General features: G+C 51.7%; 1 protein-coding gene across 1 annotated transcript; it reads right to left on the reverse strand.

Moving 5' to 3' along the window:
• Window positions 1-5: 5 nt before the first annotated feature.
• On the reverse strand, window positions 6-7,457 carry LOC310894610 (uncharacterized protein). Its single transcript, XM_083824958.1, has 4 exons — window positions 6,482-7,457; window positions 3,416-6,360; window positions 2,697-3,281; window positions 6-2,599 (listed from the first exon to the last, which is right to left on the reverse strand). The coding sequence occupies exons 3-4, from the start codon at window positions 2,764-2,766 to the stop codon at window positions 1,986-1,988; spliced, it is 684 nt and encodes a 227-aa protein (XP_083681084.1). The 5' UTR covers window positions 2,767-3,281; window positions 3,416-6,360; window positions 6,482-7,457; the 3' UTR covers window positions 6-1,985.
• Between the last annotated feature and the right edge of the window lie 6,255 nt (window positions 7,458-13,712).

Genomic DNA, 13,712 nt, shown 5'->3' on the forward strand with positions numbered 1-13,712 from the left:
TCATGGATTGTTACTGGACTGTCCCCAGGATGTCCATTTCTCTCTAGTACTGGGGAGCCCAGAGCTGGACTCAGCGCTCCAGGTGGGGCCTCCCCAGTGCCGAGCAGTGGAGAAGGATCACCTCCCTCAGCCTGCTGGCAGCACTTTGCCTCACGCAGCTCAGGGTACTGACAGCCATCTTGGCAGCAAGGGCACAATGTTTACTCTCATTCCTTCGCTAGACATCCAGCCAGGTCCTTTTCTGCATAGCTGCTTTCCAGCCGGCTGGCCATGTGTGGCCCAGGGCTCCCAGGTTAGATCTTCACTGCAAATATGCCCCTTCCGTGCTCCCTCCCTGCCCTTTCCTTGTTTTTTGCTAGCTCAGACCATGGTGGGAAAACATCCACCTTCAGCAAAGATTGTGTAAGCGGTGCTGCACCGCTGAGTTGTTTAAGCACCCGCTGAGGCTGCAGCGTGCTGCATGCCTGTTCTATTTGTCAACTCTTCAGACTTCCTTCCTTCAGTGGAAGGGACGCCCCAGGAGGGACGTTTTAGGAGCTGAGAGGTGGGTGCAGGAAGGTAACGTTGGTTCCCTGCGTTTGAGAGGAAGCTTGCCACTCAGGCTGCAGCCACCTTTCTGTACAGGCTGCCTATGATCTTCTTGCTGTGTGAGACTGCCAGTAGGCACAGTAGTAGGTACCTTCATCATCCTCACGTATGTCTTTGACCGATAGAGTGCAGGTATTTTTGCCTCTTTTAGAAGAATGGTACTTGTCCTTGTAGGAATCCTTGTCGTAATTAATCTGTGCTGTTGAGGTCACATACAGAAGCCGTTCAGGAGCCCTGGTGGGTATATGTCGGTACCAATGGATGTAAGCAGCCTGGAAGTTACCTATGGCCTCGACTTTGCAATCAATCACTGCAGTCGTAGATGTCCTTTTGGTGAGAGATGGCTGACGCTGTTGCAGGAGCACTTGTGCTTGCCCGTCGAACAGAAGGAGAGAAAATAATACAACGAGCACTGTCAGCCGCCTGCTCACAGCCGTATGGACGAGAGCCGCTTGCCGCTGCTCCACACGCTGCCCTCCTGAGAGGGGGAGCGTGCACGACCAGGCTGCAGCCAGGGCCAGGACCGGCAGCAGCAGCATCCCGATGGCGCTCGCTCGTCGCTGGCTGTGGGAGAAAAATGCTGCCTCTGCAGCAGGGCCAGGGGGCTGTGCCTGACGAGAGGATGTGACTCGCCTGGGGGCCTTCAGGAGAGGGGCCCCAGGAAGCAGGCAGGTAATGCTGCAGGAAAGCAGCTCCGCCAAGCCCTGCTGAATGTCAGCGGTCGTTTATAAAGGGATTTTATAGTCTGGAGCAACCTACTGCTGCTTCCAGAGTAGTTGGAAGCTGCTAAGCAGTACCTGGGCTCAGAGGTTTTTCCTAAGGTCCGTGGCCAACACAAGGAAGGAGAAGCAAGACAGTGGAGCTGAATGCATTTGAAGGCTGTCCAGTGACTGCCCGTCGCACCATCTGAATGCCAAAGGCCAGGAAAATGCACGGCAGCCCCTTGGGAGCTCAGAAGCAGGCCTGCTGCCCTTGCAGGTTCTTCTTGTCGCAGGTGAGGTGTGATGCTGCGCCCCAGGGTAGCACCTGCAAATGCTGGGGGCTATACAAGGAAACTCAGATGTTTTAGACCCCAGAGTGGGTTAGCATAAAATAACGATGATCTGGGAGAGCAAAGTAGGGCATCTGTTCTATGCTGTTGATAGCCCTTCTGCAGAGACCAGGTCACTGCTACTTCCCTTGGAGAGAAAACGGAACCGATTCCCACATCTCTGTTGTCCAATTGTTATTTTATTTAGGGCAGCCAGGTCTTAATTCTTCCTGTTCTCTCTTCTCCCCGCCTCCCTCCAGCCATCCAAAAAGTGTTTTCCAGCTCGATAGGGGCACTCTGCTCTTGTACGGTTGTGACAGGAATCTGAGCTTTCCCTCTTCTGTGAGGTGCGACTCATACCTCAGTGCTAAATGTGCAGCCAGGTTTTTCTTCTTCCTGTTCTCTCTTTCTCCTGCCATACCTGGGGAAATCCCTTTTTGTTGCTGAACTGAAACGACTTCTCTGCTGGTACCAGCCACAGCGAGCATCTGCACTGCCTACGGCAGCCCCGAAGCGCCTTTGGTGCCCGGCTGCCTGAGAAGTGTGCTCGATGGGTTCGGGGCTGATGGGGAGGCAGGGCGGGCACGTTCCTTGAGGTTTTGGGGACTTTCAGGGTGTGGTCCAGGAAGGGAAGCACATCTTTGTGCAGGCTGCTTATGGCTCTCTGCTGCTGTGCATCCCACCTGGCGCAGTAGTAGGTAGCAGCGTCTTGCAGGGTGACTTTGCTCACCGTCAGGGTGCAGACAGATTTGTCCAGGTCCTTCTCGATGCTGAATTTCCCCCCATCGGCCTCGTTCCCAAGAAAGAGCCTGGATGCCATGTAGGCAACGCGCTCGGGAGCTGCCCCAGGCCTCTTGCGGTACCAGTGAATGAAAGCTTTGTCAAAGTCGGGGACGGAGACATGGCAGGTGATGAGCACCGTTTTGCTTTCCGGCTTGGTGATGGATACCGGGCTTTGCTGCAAGGCTCGTGCAGGGCCACCTGTGGGAAAGCAAGAGGGAAATTGGGAATGCAAAGCTGAAACAGCAGCAGAGCTTCCCCCGGGATGTGCGGGCGGCAGGGTGAGCAGGGCACATACAAGAGAAAGCAGCTGCCAGGACAAAAGCTCTCAGCAGCCACGTGGTCGCTGCCCTCCGTAGGGCTTCCATGCGGGAACAGGCTCGGGGCCAGAGTCGAGTGGTGGCCAAGCGGATCCGAGCAGCGGAAACCACTTGTCTTGTTGACGTCCAATGAGGCTGTGGCAGCTGCAGGCAGGCTAAAAAGTGAGTTGGGATCTTTCAAATCGTTTGTGGTGGAGCCACCGAGAGAGTATTGGTTGAGGTGATCGCTGGGTTTCTGCCATAGTGGGGTTCCCAGTAGGCACAGTAGTAGGTAGCAGCAGCATCCGGAGCTATGTTTTTTATTGTAAGAGTACAAATTTTCTGGTTAGAAGCCCTTTCAACAGAATACATACGCCCTTGGAAGCTCTTATCCTCTATTTTTATCCCAGTTGAAATGTAGAACATCCACTCTGGAGCTTTATTTTCCTTCTGTTGGTACCAGTGTATGATGATGTTATCAAAATTTGCAGAGATGTCTTTAAAATGACATTGCAGACGTGTACTTCTTTCAGACTTTGTAATGGATATAGGGGTCTGTATGGGAATTTCCTGTGCAAATCCATCTAGAAAAAAAAATAGTAGAAATTAAGTTTTTAAGTCAGTGACAGTCAGTAGCAATAAGTGACTTGGGAAAATATACGTTAGTGAAACCACGTTTGCCTGTGAGGGAATGCAAGATAAAGTAAAAAACACTTACCAGACCAAGCAGCGGTGGCCACAAGTGCTGCCAGCAGCAGCATGTTTGCTTGTCCCGCTCAGCTGAGACTCAGAGGAGAGTGAAAGAGGCCCCAGATGGAGACAGGGTTGAGTGGGAGGAGAAGATGTCTCCAGCGATGGCTCTGGGCACAACTGTGTGGGGCTACGTTTGCAGAGAACCCACTGCAGCCTGGGAAAGGACTTAGACCAGGGAATGCTCACATTGGTGAGGAGGTTGTCATCCCATCTCCTCTTCAGATAAACGTGAGAAAGACTGGGAAGTCCAAGGAGCGTGGCACGTGGAAACTTGAGTCAGAGCTGCTGAGAAGGGGTTGGGAGTGAGAGCAGCTCCAGCCGTACATCAGGGCGTGAAGCTCCCAGCCCAGAGGCCACCCTGGTGGGCGCTGAGTGTGTGCGGTCACCTGTAGTGGGCAGGAGGCATGTCCCCACCCGGTCAGGGACCTCCTCTTGCTGCCTCAGCCTGGCCACCCAGCTGCGGTGTGCCAAAATGCCCCTGTGCCTGTGCTGCCCCCACTGCAGCAGCTCGTGGGGATCAACCTGCAGCAAGCACAGCAGCATCCCCAGGAGTAGGCGCCTGGTCTGTGGTTTTGCGTGGGGAGGAAATGCGCAGCTGCAGGGTTTTGGTTTTGAAGCTGAGATGAGGAGCAAACACTTCTTGGAAAGAAAGAGTGGGAAAGTAAAGCAGAAAACATGTCCCAGGTGCAGGACCCTGTATGTCCCCCCTCACACATCACGAGGTTCCTGTCAGCCCATTTCTCCAGCCTGACGAGGTGCCTCTGGATGGCAGCATGACCCTCCTCACATTTCCCCCACTGCTCCCAAAGTCTAAATCTACTCTCTTTTATTTTAACACTGTTATACCTTTTCCCATCACTACCCTTGTCCTATCGCCATACTCCCTCATAAAGAGCTGTCCTGTAGGCCCCTCTCCCTGCAGAATAGGTTTCCCCAAGTCCCATCCAACCTGGCCTTGAACCCTTGCAGTTATGGAGCATCCACAATTTCTCTGGGCAGCCTGTTGCACTACCTCAGTGTCCTCATAGGACATAGACTCTCAGGTCTCCCCGGAGCCTTCTGTTCTCCAGGCTGAACAACCCCAGCTCTCTCGGCCTCTCTCCATAGGAGAGGTGCTGCAGCCCTCTGATCCTCCTCATGGCTCTCCTCTGCACTCATGCCATGTCTCTCTAATGCCATGCAGCCCAGAGCAGGACCCAGCGCTCCAGGTGGGGCCTCCCCAGCGCCAAGCAAAGGGAAAGGATCACCTCCCTCAGCCTGCTGGCAGCGCTTTGCTTCATGCAGCTCAGGGTACTGACAGCCATCTTGGTAGCATAGGCACATGGCTGCCTCCTGGTCAACTTGGTGTCCACCAGGACCCCAAGGCCTTTTCTGCAAACCTGATCTCCAGCTGGCTGGCCCTCTGCTGTCCAGAGTTGTTCCTCTCCAGGAGCAGGACTCTGCACGGCCCCTTCCCAGACATGGTGAGGTTGCTGTCAGCCCATTTCTCCATCCTGACGGGGTGCCTCTGGATGGAGCATGACCCTCCCCACGTATCCCCTACTCCTCCCAGGTTGGTGTTGTCAACAAACGTGCTGAGGGTACACTCTGTCCCATCATCCAAAGCATTAAGGAAGATGTTAGAAAGTACTGGACCCAGAACTGACTCCCGAGGTACACTGCTAGTTCATGGCCTCCAGGAGGACTTTGCACCTCTGATCACCACCCTTGGGGCCCAACTGCTCAGCCCATCTTTCTGTCTCCTCCTCCAGCCCATCACATCAGCAGCCTTTCCCTTAGGCTCTTAGGGGTGACAGTGTCAAGGGCTTTAATGAAGTGCCCAGACTACCTGCGCTGGTCTCCCCTCATCTAGCAGGCTGGTCATTTCATTGTAGAAGTGTACGAGATTGGTCAAGAATGATTTCTCCGTGGTGAATCCATGCTGACTCCTAATGACGATCTCCTTGCCGTCTGTCTCCGTTTCTTGGAGGCATAGCCCATGGCTGAGGACTTCACTTCTCTTCTGGAAACCTCAGGGGAGAAACTATGATGATAAAAGTGGAGTTCCTGGTCTGTTGTAGGACTTTGTAGGGACTGAAATGCCAAGGAAGACAGCAGAGAAATGGGAAGGAAAGTCTACCAAATCATGCAGTCTACTCTCCTTGTTTCACACACACAACTTATTTCAAGAGAGAGTACCAAATGTATGGAGATATATTGGTCTGCTTGCTCCATGGATTCCAGTAAAGAATAGAAATCTTCAGCTGCTGTTTGTTCACTAGGCACAGACAGGCTGTGTACACTGTCAGGTGAGTGCTTTTCGTACTTCCAAGTCTTCATCTTAAGAGCAATGTTCCCTCTTTGTACCCTCAATTGACGGAGACCTGCAGCTTCTGCATGTTACTGATATGTGTCAGTCTGAAAATAATATCCCGATTATTAACATCCTCTATTTAGCAGTTGTCATGCTAGGCTGTTGTTTTTCCTATCCTGCGGCAGAAAATCATCAGAGCAGGGCTGAATGAGGAAGTATCTGCATTTGGGCAGAGTTCAAAGCTTGCGGTTCAGAGTGCCAAGTGTCTTTTTGTATGGTTTATCTTGGCCCATCTAACGTTGTGATGCCTTGATATAAATACCAATACGCACAGTAGTAAGTGCCAGCATCCCTCTGGGTTACATAATTTATTTGGAGACTATAGAGAGGTTCAGAGGCATGCTTCCTCACTTGGTACTTTTGTCTGTCAGAGCCGTCATCAAACATAGGTGTCTGTCCTGACACGTACAGTATCCTCTTGATCGGCTCTCCGGGAAGCTGCTTGTACCAGTGCACGGTGTATTCTTTCGTCAGCTGGCATGCCATGCTGGTTGAGTGTCCCTCTGCCTGAGTCCGCATCGCCGGGTGTTGCACCGGCACTGCCTGTGCATCTCCACCTGAAAGCGAATAGGGAGAAATTTGGTGAAAATTTGGTGAGGGCTCAGAACGGCTGCAGTCTGGAGCAGGGACAGTGTTCTCCGCACACGGCAAAGATAGGAGAAAGGGAATGGGGCTTACGGGACCAAGAAGAAGCTGCAAGCAGGACGGGCAGCAGCAGCATGCTGCCTGCTTGGGTGAACCGTGGAACTGAAGTAGGGGCAGGAACGTTATAAAGCCCTCCAGGAGGAGAAGGAGTCAAACAGCTCTGGGGAGGAAATGACTCATTTGGCACACCCAAGGGTAGTGCCCCAACTCCTAGCCATTGGTTTGGGAGGGGATGGGGAGGGCAGGGAACAGGGTGTTGCTGCTGCTTAATTTTTTTTTGACAAACTAAATCACAGCAATAACAATGTAAAAGGGTCCATACCCAAGCTACTACCGACCTCAGCAGAGTCAGTGTAGTCATTTTGCGGGACCTGAAAACACCCAAAATACCTGGAAAGCCGGTCATTTCCCCTGCATCAGGAGACAAACCAAGTGTGGGAGAGGCTGACTCCTGGCTTATGAGAAATCCTAGCAAGGTACGGGGATCTTCTTCTCATTTCATCTGTGTTTTGACTGAATAGTCTGTCTTGCAAAGGTCTGAGCCCTCATAGTGACTGCCAGTCCAAGAATGGCTTCTTGCTCCCACCAGCTGCAAAATCCTGTTCCTAATACAAAATGTGAGAAAAGTGCCTGATGGAAGCGCTGCTTTCACATCAGAAAGGCTTTTAATCATTTCCTGGTGAAGCACTTGGCATCTGTAGCTCTTAGATCATTAAACGCCATGCTGCTAGTTTCCTGCCTTCATGGCAAAGCAGTCTGAAGTGAAAACCTGTTGCTATTGGAAAAGAGGTTTGTGGCTATGTGAGTGGGGGCAAAATATGGATTTGGTAGCAGGGGGGCTGCAGGGGTGGCCTGTGTGAGAAGAGTCCAGGAGCTGCCCCATGTCAGGTAAGAGCCAGCTCCAGATGGCTCTGAAAGAGACCTGCCCCTGACCCACCACTGTTTGGGCCTCTGTGAGAGCAGATTCTAGAAAGGGAAGAAAAAAAGAAGAGCTGCACAACATCAGCTGGGAGAGCAAAGAGTGTGCACCAGTCCTGCAGCCCCAAGGTGTGTGCAGCAGGAGGCCAGGAGGTGCTCCAGGCACGCAACAGCAGTTCCCCTGTGGCCTGTGGAGAGGCTTCTGGTGGAGCAGGCTGTCCCCCTGCAGCCCATGGGTCCCACATGAAGCAGACCAAATTTAAATGGGAATGGATGTCAGTATTCTGACCTAAATGTTTTCCTTTTGTATGCTATTTTTTCTTGCAATCTGTCATGGGAATGAACTTCAGGTGTCCCAGTACACATAAGTCTTAACATTTCCTCAAAACAAGCCAAAAAGAACTATGTCAAAGATGATCAAAATAGAATACTTGGAAGTCTACATTACCTTTCAACAGCTACTTGGTTTTCTAAGGCTTTGATGATTAAGACAAAGCCACTTCTCCTTTGATAGCAAAGGTTGCACTGAAGGGGGATAAAAGAATCCAAAAATAGTCAGTAAAGGTATTTACATCTATTTTTGTAAATTTTACAAATCTAATACTCTGACCAAAGGTTTTATATCTCAAACAGTTAAGGCTGACTGCATGTTAAAATTTCGCATTTACCCAAGCTCTTCCTGAAAACCCAAGATAGTCTGAGACGCGCTCAAACCTGCACCTGTGCCAGACCTTAAGGAGCATCTACTCACACATTGCAAAGGAAATGTTAACTTCAAAAACACTGGCAATAATAAGTCCAAGAAAAACTTAAAGATTTTTTTGAAAGTACTCCATTTGTCTACGGAGATTGTTAAAGAAAGATGAAAGCAATTTATTGATTCAATGCAGTAGAAAACAGAGTAATAAAATTTCTAACCCTCATGTCCATACCCCTTATCCCTAAAGAGACCTTTTTATTTCCTTAATGTCCTCTGTAAAACAAATACATGCCAAAGCACTGATCTTCAGGTTAAAACTCTCTCTTTCAGTTTACTGTTCAAGGTATGGGCTTTGAAAAGCTCCAGGACAACATGCTGACTTATTTCCAGGAACAGCAGCATGGAAAATTGCCCCTTTCCAGTAAAGACATTGTTACAACCAGTTCCCTGCCACGCTTGAGCAAAATAAGGGGAAGAGGAAGTGCCGAGGTTGGGTTAGGCATTTGCCTTTCGCCGTTCCCTTTGCACTTGCCACTTGCTCCATTTAAATTCCCAGCTTTTGGCAGCTGACCCCTCCAAGGAGTAGAGGCTCAGTGCTGAGCCAGTCCTGGCTGTGCAGAGCCTGCGTGTCGAGGCCGGGCGGCTTATCCACGCCGGGGGAAGCGAGTTGGGGTCTTTCAAATCGTTTGTGGTTGAGCCACCGAGGGAGAATTGGTCGAGGTGATCACTGGGTTTCTGCCGTAGTGAGAGTACCAGTAGCCACAGTAGTAGGTAGCTGTGTCATCTGGAATTATATTGCTTATTGTAAGAGTACAAATTTTCTGTCTAGAAATCCTTTCAATTCTATACAAGCGCCCTTGGAAGCTCTTATCTACTTTTTTTGCCCCTGATGAAATGAAGAACATCCACTCTGGAGCTTTATTCTCCTTCTGTTGGTACCAATGTATCGCAGTGCTATCAAAATCTTCAGAGACATGTTTAAAAATGACATTGCAGACGTGTACTTCCTTGAGATTTGGTGATGGATACAGGGGTCTGTGTGGGAATTTCCTGTGCAAATCCATCTACGAGAGAAGAGAATGGAAGAGAAGTGAAGGATAGCGAAGGGAAGTGAAGAGAAGAGAAGTGAAGGAAAGGCAAAGGTAAGGAAAGGCAAGGAGGAAAGGCAAGGCAAGGGAAAGGCAAGGGAAAGGCAAGGCAAGGCGATGTTATTAACTGTCAACCAGGGATTTGGGAAGATATTCTTTCCCGCAGAGGAAAAGTAAGATAAAGAAGTAAGGACTTACAAGACCAAGCGGTTGTGGCTACCAGTGCTGCCAGCAGCAGCATGTTTGCTTGTCCCACTCAGCTGTCTCAGAGTTCTTTCTTCTCTCAGAAGACTCGCAGAAGGAAACTGTCCCCGGGGCAGTCTGAGCTGTGCCACATGGGAGGAGGAGGTGCCTCCCTCGGGTGGCAGCTGGAGAGTCCCTGCATCAAACCAGAGGGACGTGTTCCCCAAGCTCCTTCTGGCAGCACTGGTGGTCAGGGAGCAAGCGCAGCATACTGGGGAACAGGAAGAGTTTTTCCTTAGAAATACTTGGGAATGGCAGGCACCATGTTCCCATCACCAAAGTGTTTGTCAGTGGTACATGCTAGAGTCATCTGGAATGACATCCTTTATCATAAGAACACACTGATTCTGGTCAGAAACCCTTTCAGCTCTGTACCTGTCTTTTTGCAAGCCACTTTCCACTGAAGTTTTCCCTTCTGCAAAGAACAGTAGCCTCTGTGGAGCTTCATTCTCCTTCTGTTTATGGCAGATTATGACAGTACTATCAAACTTGTTGGTAGGCTTTTGATTTCACAGGACATTTGTGAAGTTTTCTTGAACTTGGCGATGGATACAGGGGTCTGTAAGGAAATTTCCTATGCAAATCCATCTAGAAGAAAAAAAAAAAAAAGGTGGACCAATCTTGTTAGGTGGAATTCAGAGACTTAGGAATAAGTGCAGCAATGGGCACCCTCTGAGGAAAGGTTGCAAAGTGAGAAGGACAGGGACCTGCCACTGGCCCATCATTGTTTATGCCTCTGTGAGAGCAGACTTAAGAAAGGGAAGAAGAAACTGCTGCACAACAGCAGCTTGGAGAGAGGTGTGAGCACCAGCCCTGCAGCCCCCAAGGCGTGTGCACCAGGAGGGCAGGAGGTGCTCCAGGCACTCAGCAGTGGTTCCCCTGCAGCCTGTGGAGAGGCCCCTGGTGGAGCAGGCTGTCCCCCTGCAGCCCATGGGTCCCACATGGAGCAGATCTCCACGCTGCAGCCTGTGGAGAGGAGCCCACGCAGGAGCAGGGAGTCTGGGGGGAGCTGCTGCCCGTGGGGGACCCGTGCTGGAGCAGCTTGCTCCTGGGGGATGGACCCCGTGGTACGGAGCCATGTGGGAGCAGTTCTTGAAGAGCTGCTGCCTGTGGGCAGCCCCCGCAGGCTCAGTTTGGGAAGGACGGCATCCCGTGGGAGGGACCCCACGTGGAGCAGGGGCAGGGAGTGACCGTGAGGGATCGGCTGAGAGAGCAGCATTTGGGACAGACCACAGTCCCCGGTCTTACAAGACCAAATGGATGTGGCCAGAACAGCTGGCAGCAGTAACATGCTTACGCATTAAGTGGGGTCTTCACTTGGGTAACAAATCTAACTTTTTACGGAAATGAATACGGGGTGGGTGGGAGAGGAGGTGGTTCATTTCAGCGGTATTCAATAGCAGGTCTCTTGCTGATCCCTGCATCCCAGGCTCAGAAAATGTCGGAACTGCGGAGGTTGCCAAGGGACTCTTAAGGCCCTCAAGTCCAACCCCTATTCAAGCAGGGTCACCTAGAGCAGGTGGCCCAGGACTGTCCAGTGGGTCCTGATGGAGGCTCCACCTCCTCTCGGGACAACCTTTTCCAGTGTTGGACTGCTCTCATGGTAAGAAAGTTTTTTCTTGTGCTCAGATTTATTTTCATTTCATTTGAATTTCAGTTGGTGCCCATTGCCTCACAGGGCACCACGTATAGGAGCCTGACTCTTGGCCCTTTACACCCCCCCCCTTCTTGGGATTTGTAGATATTGAGGGGCTCTCTGGACTGAAGAGTCCCAGCTTTTTCAGCCTTCCTCTTTGGAGAGATGCCCCCGTCCCTTCATCATCGTCATGGATCGTTACTGGACTGTCCCCAGGATGTCCATTTCTCTCTAGTACTGGGGAGCCCAGAGCTGGACTCAGCGCTCCAGGTGGGGCCTCCCCAGTGCCGAGCAGTGGAGAAGGATCACCTCCCTCAGCCTGCTGGCAGCACTTTGCCTCACGCAGCTCAGGGTACTGACAGCCATCTTGGCAGCAAGGGCACAATGTTTACTCTCATTCCTTCGCTAGACATCCAGCCAGGTCCTTTTCTGCATAGCTGCTTTCCAGCCGGCTGGCCATGTGTGGCCCAGGGCTCCCAGGTTAGATCTTCACTGCAAATATGCCCCTTCCGTGCTCCCTCCCTGCCCTTTCCTTGTTTTTTGCTAGCTCAGACCATGGTGGGAAAACATCCACCTTCAGCAAAGATTGTGTAAGCGGTGTTGCACCGCTGAGTTGTTTAAGCACCCGCTGAGGCTGCAGCGTGCTGCATGCCTGTTCTATTTGTCAACTCTTCAGACTTCCTTCCTTCAGTGGAAGGGACGCCCCAGGAGGGACGTTTTAGGAGCTGAGAGGTGGGTGCAGGAAGGTAACGTTGGTTCCCTGCATTTGAGAGGAAGCTTGCCACTCAGGCTGCAGCCACCTTTCTGTACAGGCTGCCTATGATCTTCTTGCTGTGTGAGACTGCCAGTAGGCACAGTAGTAGGTACCTTCATCATCCTCACGTGTGTCTTTGACCGATAGAGTGCAGGTATTTTTTGCCTCTTTTAGAAGAATGGTACTTGTCCTTGTAGGAATCCTTGTCGTAATTAATCTGTGCTGTTGAGGTCACATACAGAAGCCGTTCAGGAGCCCTGGTGGGTATATGTCGGTACCAATGGATGTAAGCAGCCTGGAAGTTACCTATGGCCTCGACTTTGCAATCAATCACTGCAGTCGTAGATGTCCTTTTGGTGAGAGATGGCTGACGCTGTTGCAGGAGCACTTGTGCTTGCCCGTCGAACAGAAGGAGAGAAAATAATACAACGAGCACTGTCAGCCGCCTGCTCACAGCCGTATGGACGAGAGCCGCTTGCCGCTGCTCCACACGCTGCCCTCCTGAGAGGGGGAACGTGCACGACCAGGCTGCAGCCAGGGCCAGGACCGGCAGCAGCAGCATCCTGATGGCGCTCGCTCGTCGCTGGCTGTGGGAGAAAAATGCTGCCTCTGCAGCAGGGCCAGGGGGCTGTGCCTGACGAGAGGATGTGACTCGCCTGGGGGCCTTCAGGAGAGGGGCCCCAGGAAGCAGGCAGGTAATGCTGCAGGAAAGCAGCTCCGCCAAGCCCTGCTGAATGTCAGCGGTCGTTTATAAAGGGATTTTTATAGTCTGGAGCAACCTACTGCTGCTTACAGAGTAGTTGGAAGCTGCTAAGCAGTACCTGGGCTCAGAGGTTTTTCCTAAGGTCCATGGCCAACACAAGGAAGGAGAAGCAAGACAGTGGAGTTGAATGCATTTGAAGGCTGTCCAGTGACTGCCCGTCGCACCATCTGAATGCCAAAGGCCAGGAAAATGCACGGCAGCCCCTTGGGAGCTCAGAAGCAGGCCTGCTGCCCTTGCAGGTTCTTCTTGTCGCAGGTGAGGTGTGATGCTGCGCCCCAGGGTAGCACCTGCAAATGCTGGGGGCTATACAAGGAAACTCAGATGTTTTAGACCCCAGAGTGGGTTAGCATAAAATAACGATGATCTGGGAGAGCAAAGTAGGGCATCTGTTCTATGCTGTTGATAGCCCTTCTGCAGAGACCAGGTCACTGCTACTTCCCTTGGAGAGAAAACGGAACCGATTCCCACATCTCTGTTGTCCAATTGTTATTTTATTTAGGGCAGCCAGGTCTTAATTCTTCCTGTTCTCTCTTCTCCCCGCCTCCCTCCAGCCATCCAAAAAGTGTTTTCCAGCTCGATAGGGGCACTCTGCTCTTGTACGGTTGTGACAGGAATCTGAGCTTTCCCTCTTCTGTGAGGTGCGACTCATACCTCAGTGCTAAATGTGCAGCCAGGTTTTTCTTCTTCCTGTTCTCTCTTTCTCCTGCCATACCTGGGGAAATCCCTTTTTGTTGCTGAACTGAAACGACTTCTCTGCTGGTACCAGCCACAGCGAGCATCTGCACTGCCTACGGCAGCCCCGAAGCGCCTTTGGTGCCCGGCTGCCTGAGAAGTGTGCTCGATGGGTTCGGGGCTGATGGGGAGGCAGGGCGGGCACGTTCCTTGAGGTTTTGGGGACTTTCAGGGTGTGGTCCAGGAAGGGAAGCACATCTTTGTGCAGGCTGCTTATGGCTCTCTGCTGCTGTGCATCCCACCTGGCGCAGTAGTAGGTAGCAGCGTCTTGCAGGGTGACTTTGCTCACCGTCAGGGTGCAGACAGATTTGTCCAGGTCCTTCTCGATGCTGAATTTCCCCCCATCGGCCTCGTTCCCAAGAAAGAGCCTGGATGCCATGTAGGCAACGCGCTCGGGAGCTGCCCCAGGCCTCTTGCGGTACCAGTGAAT

Source organism: Anser anser, assembly GCF_964211835.1.
Source record: "Anser anser genome assembly, chromosome: 2".
Lineage (NCBI taxonomy): Eukaryota > Metazoa > Chordata > Aves > Anseriformes > Anatidae > Anser > Anser anser.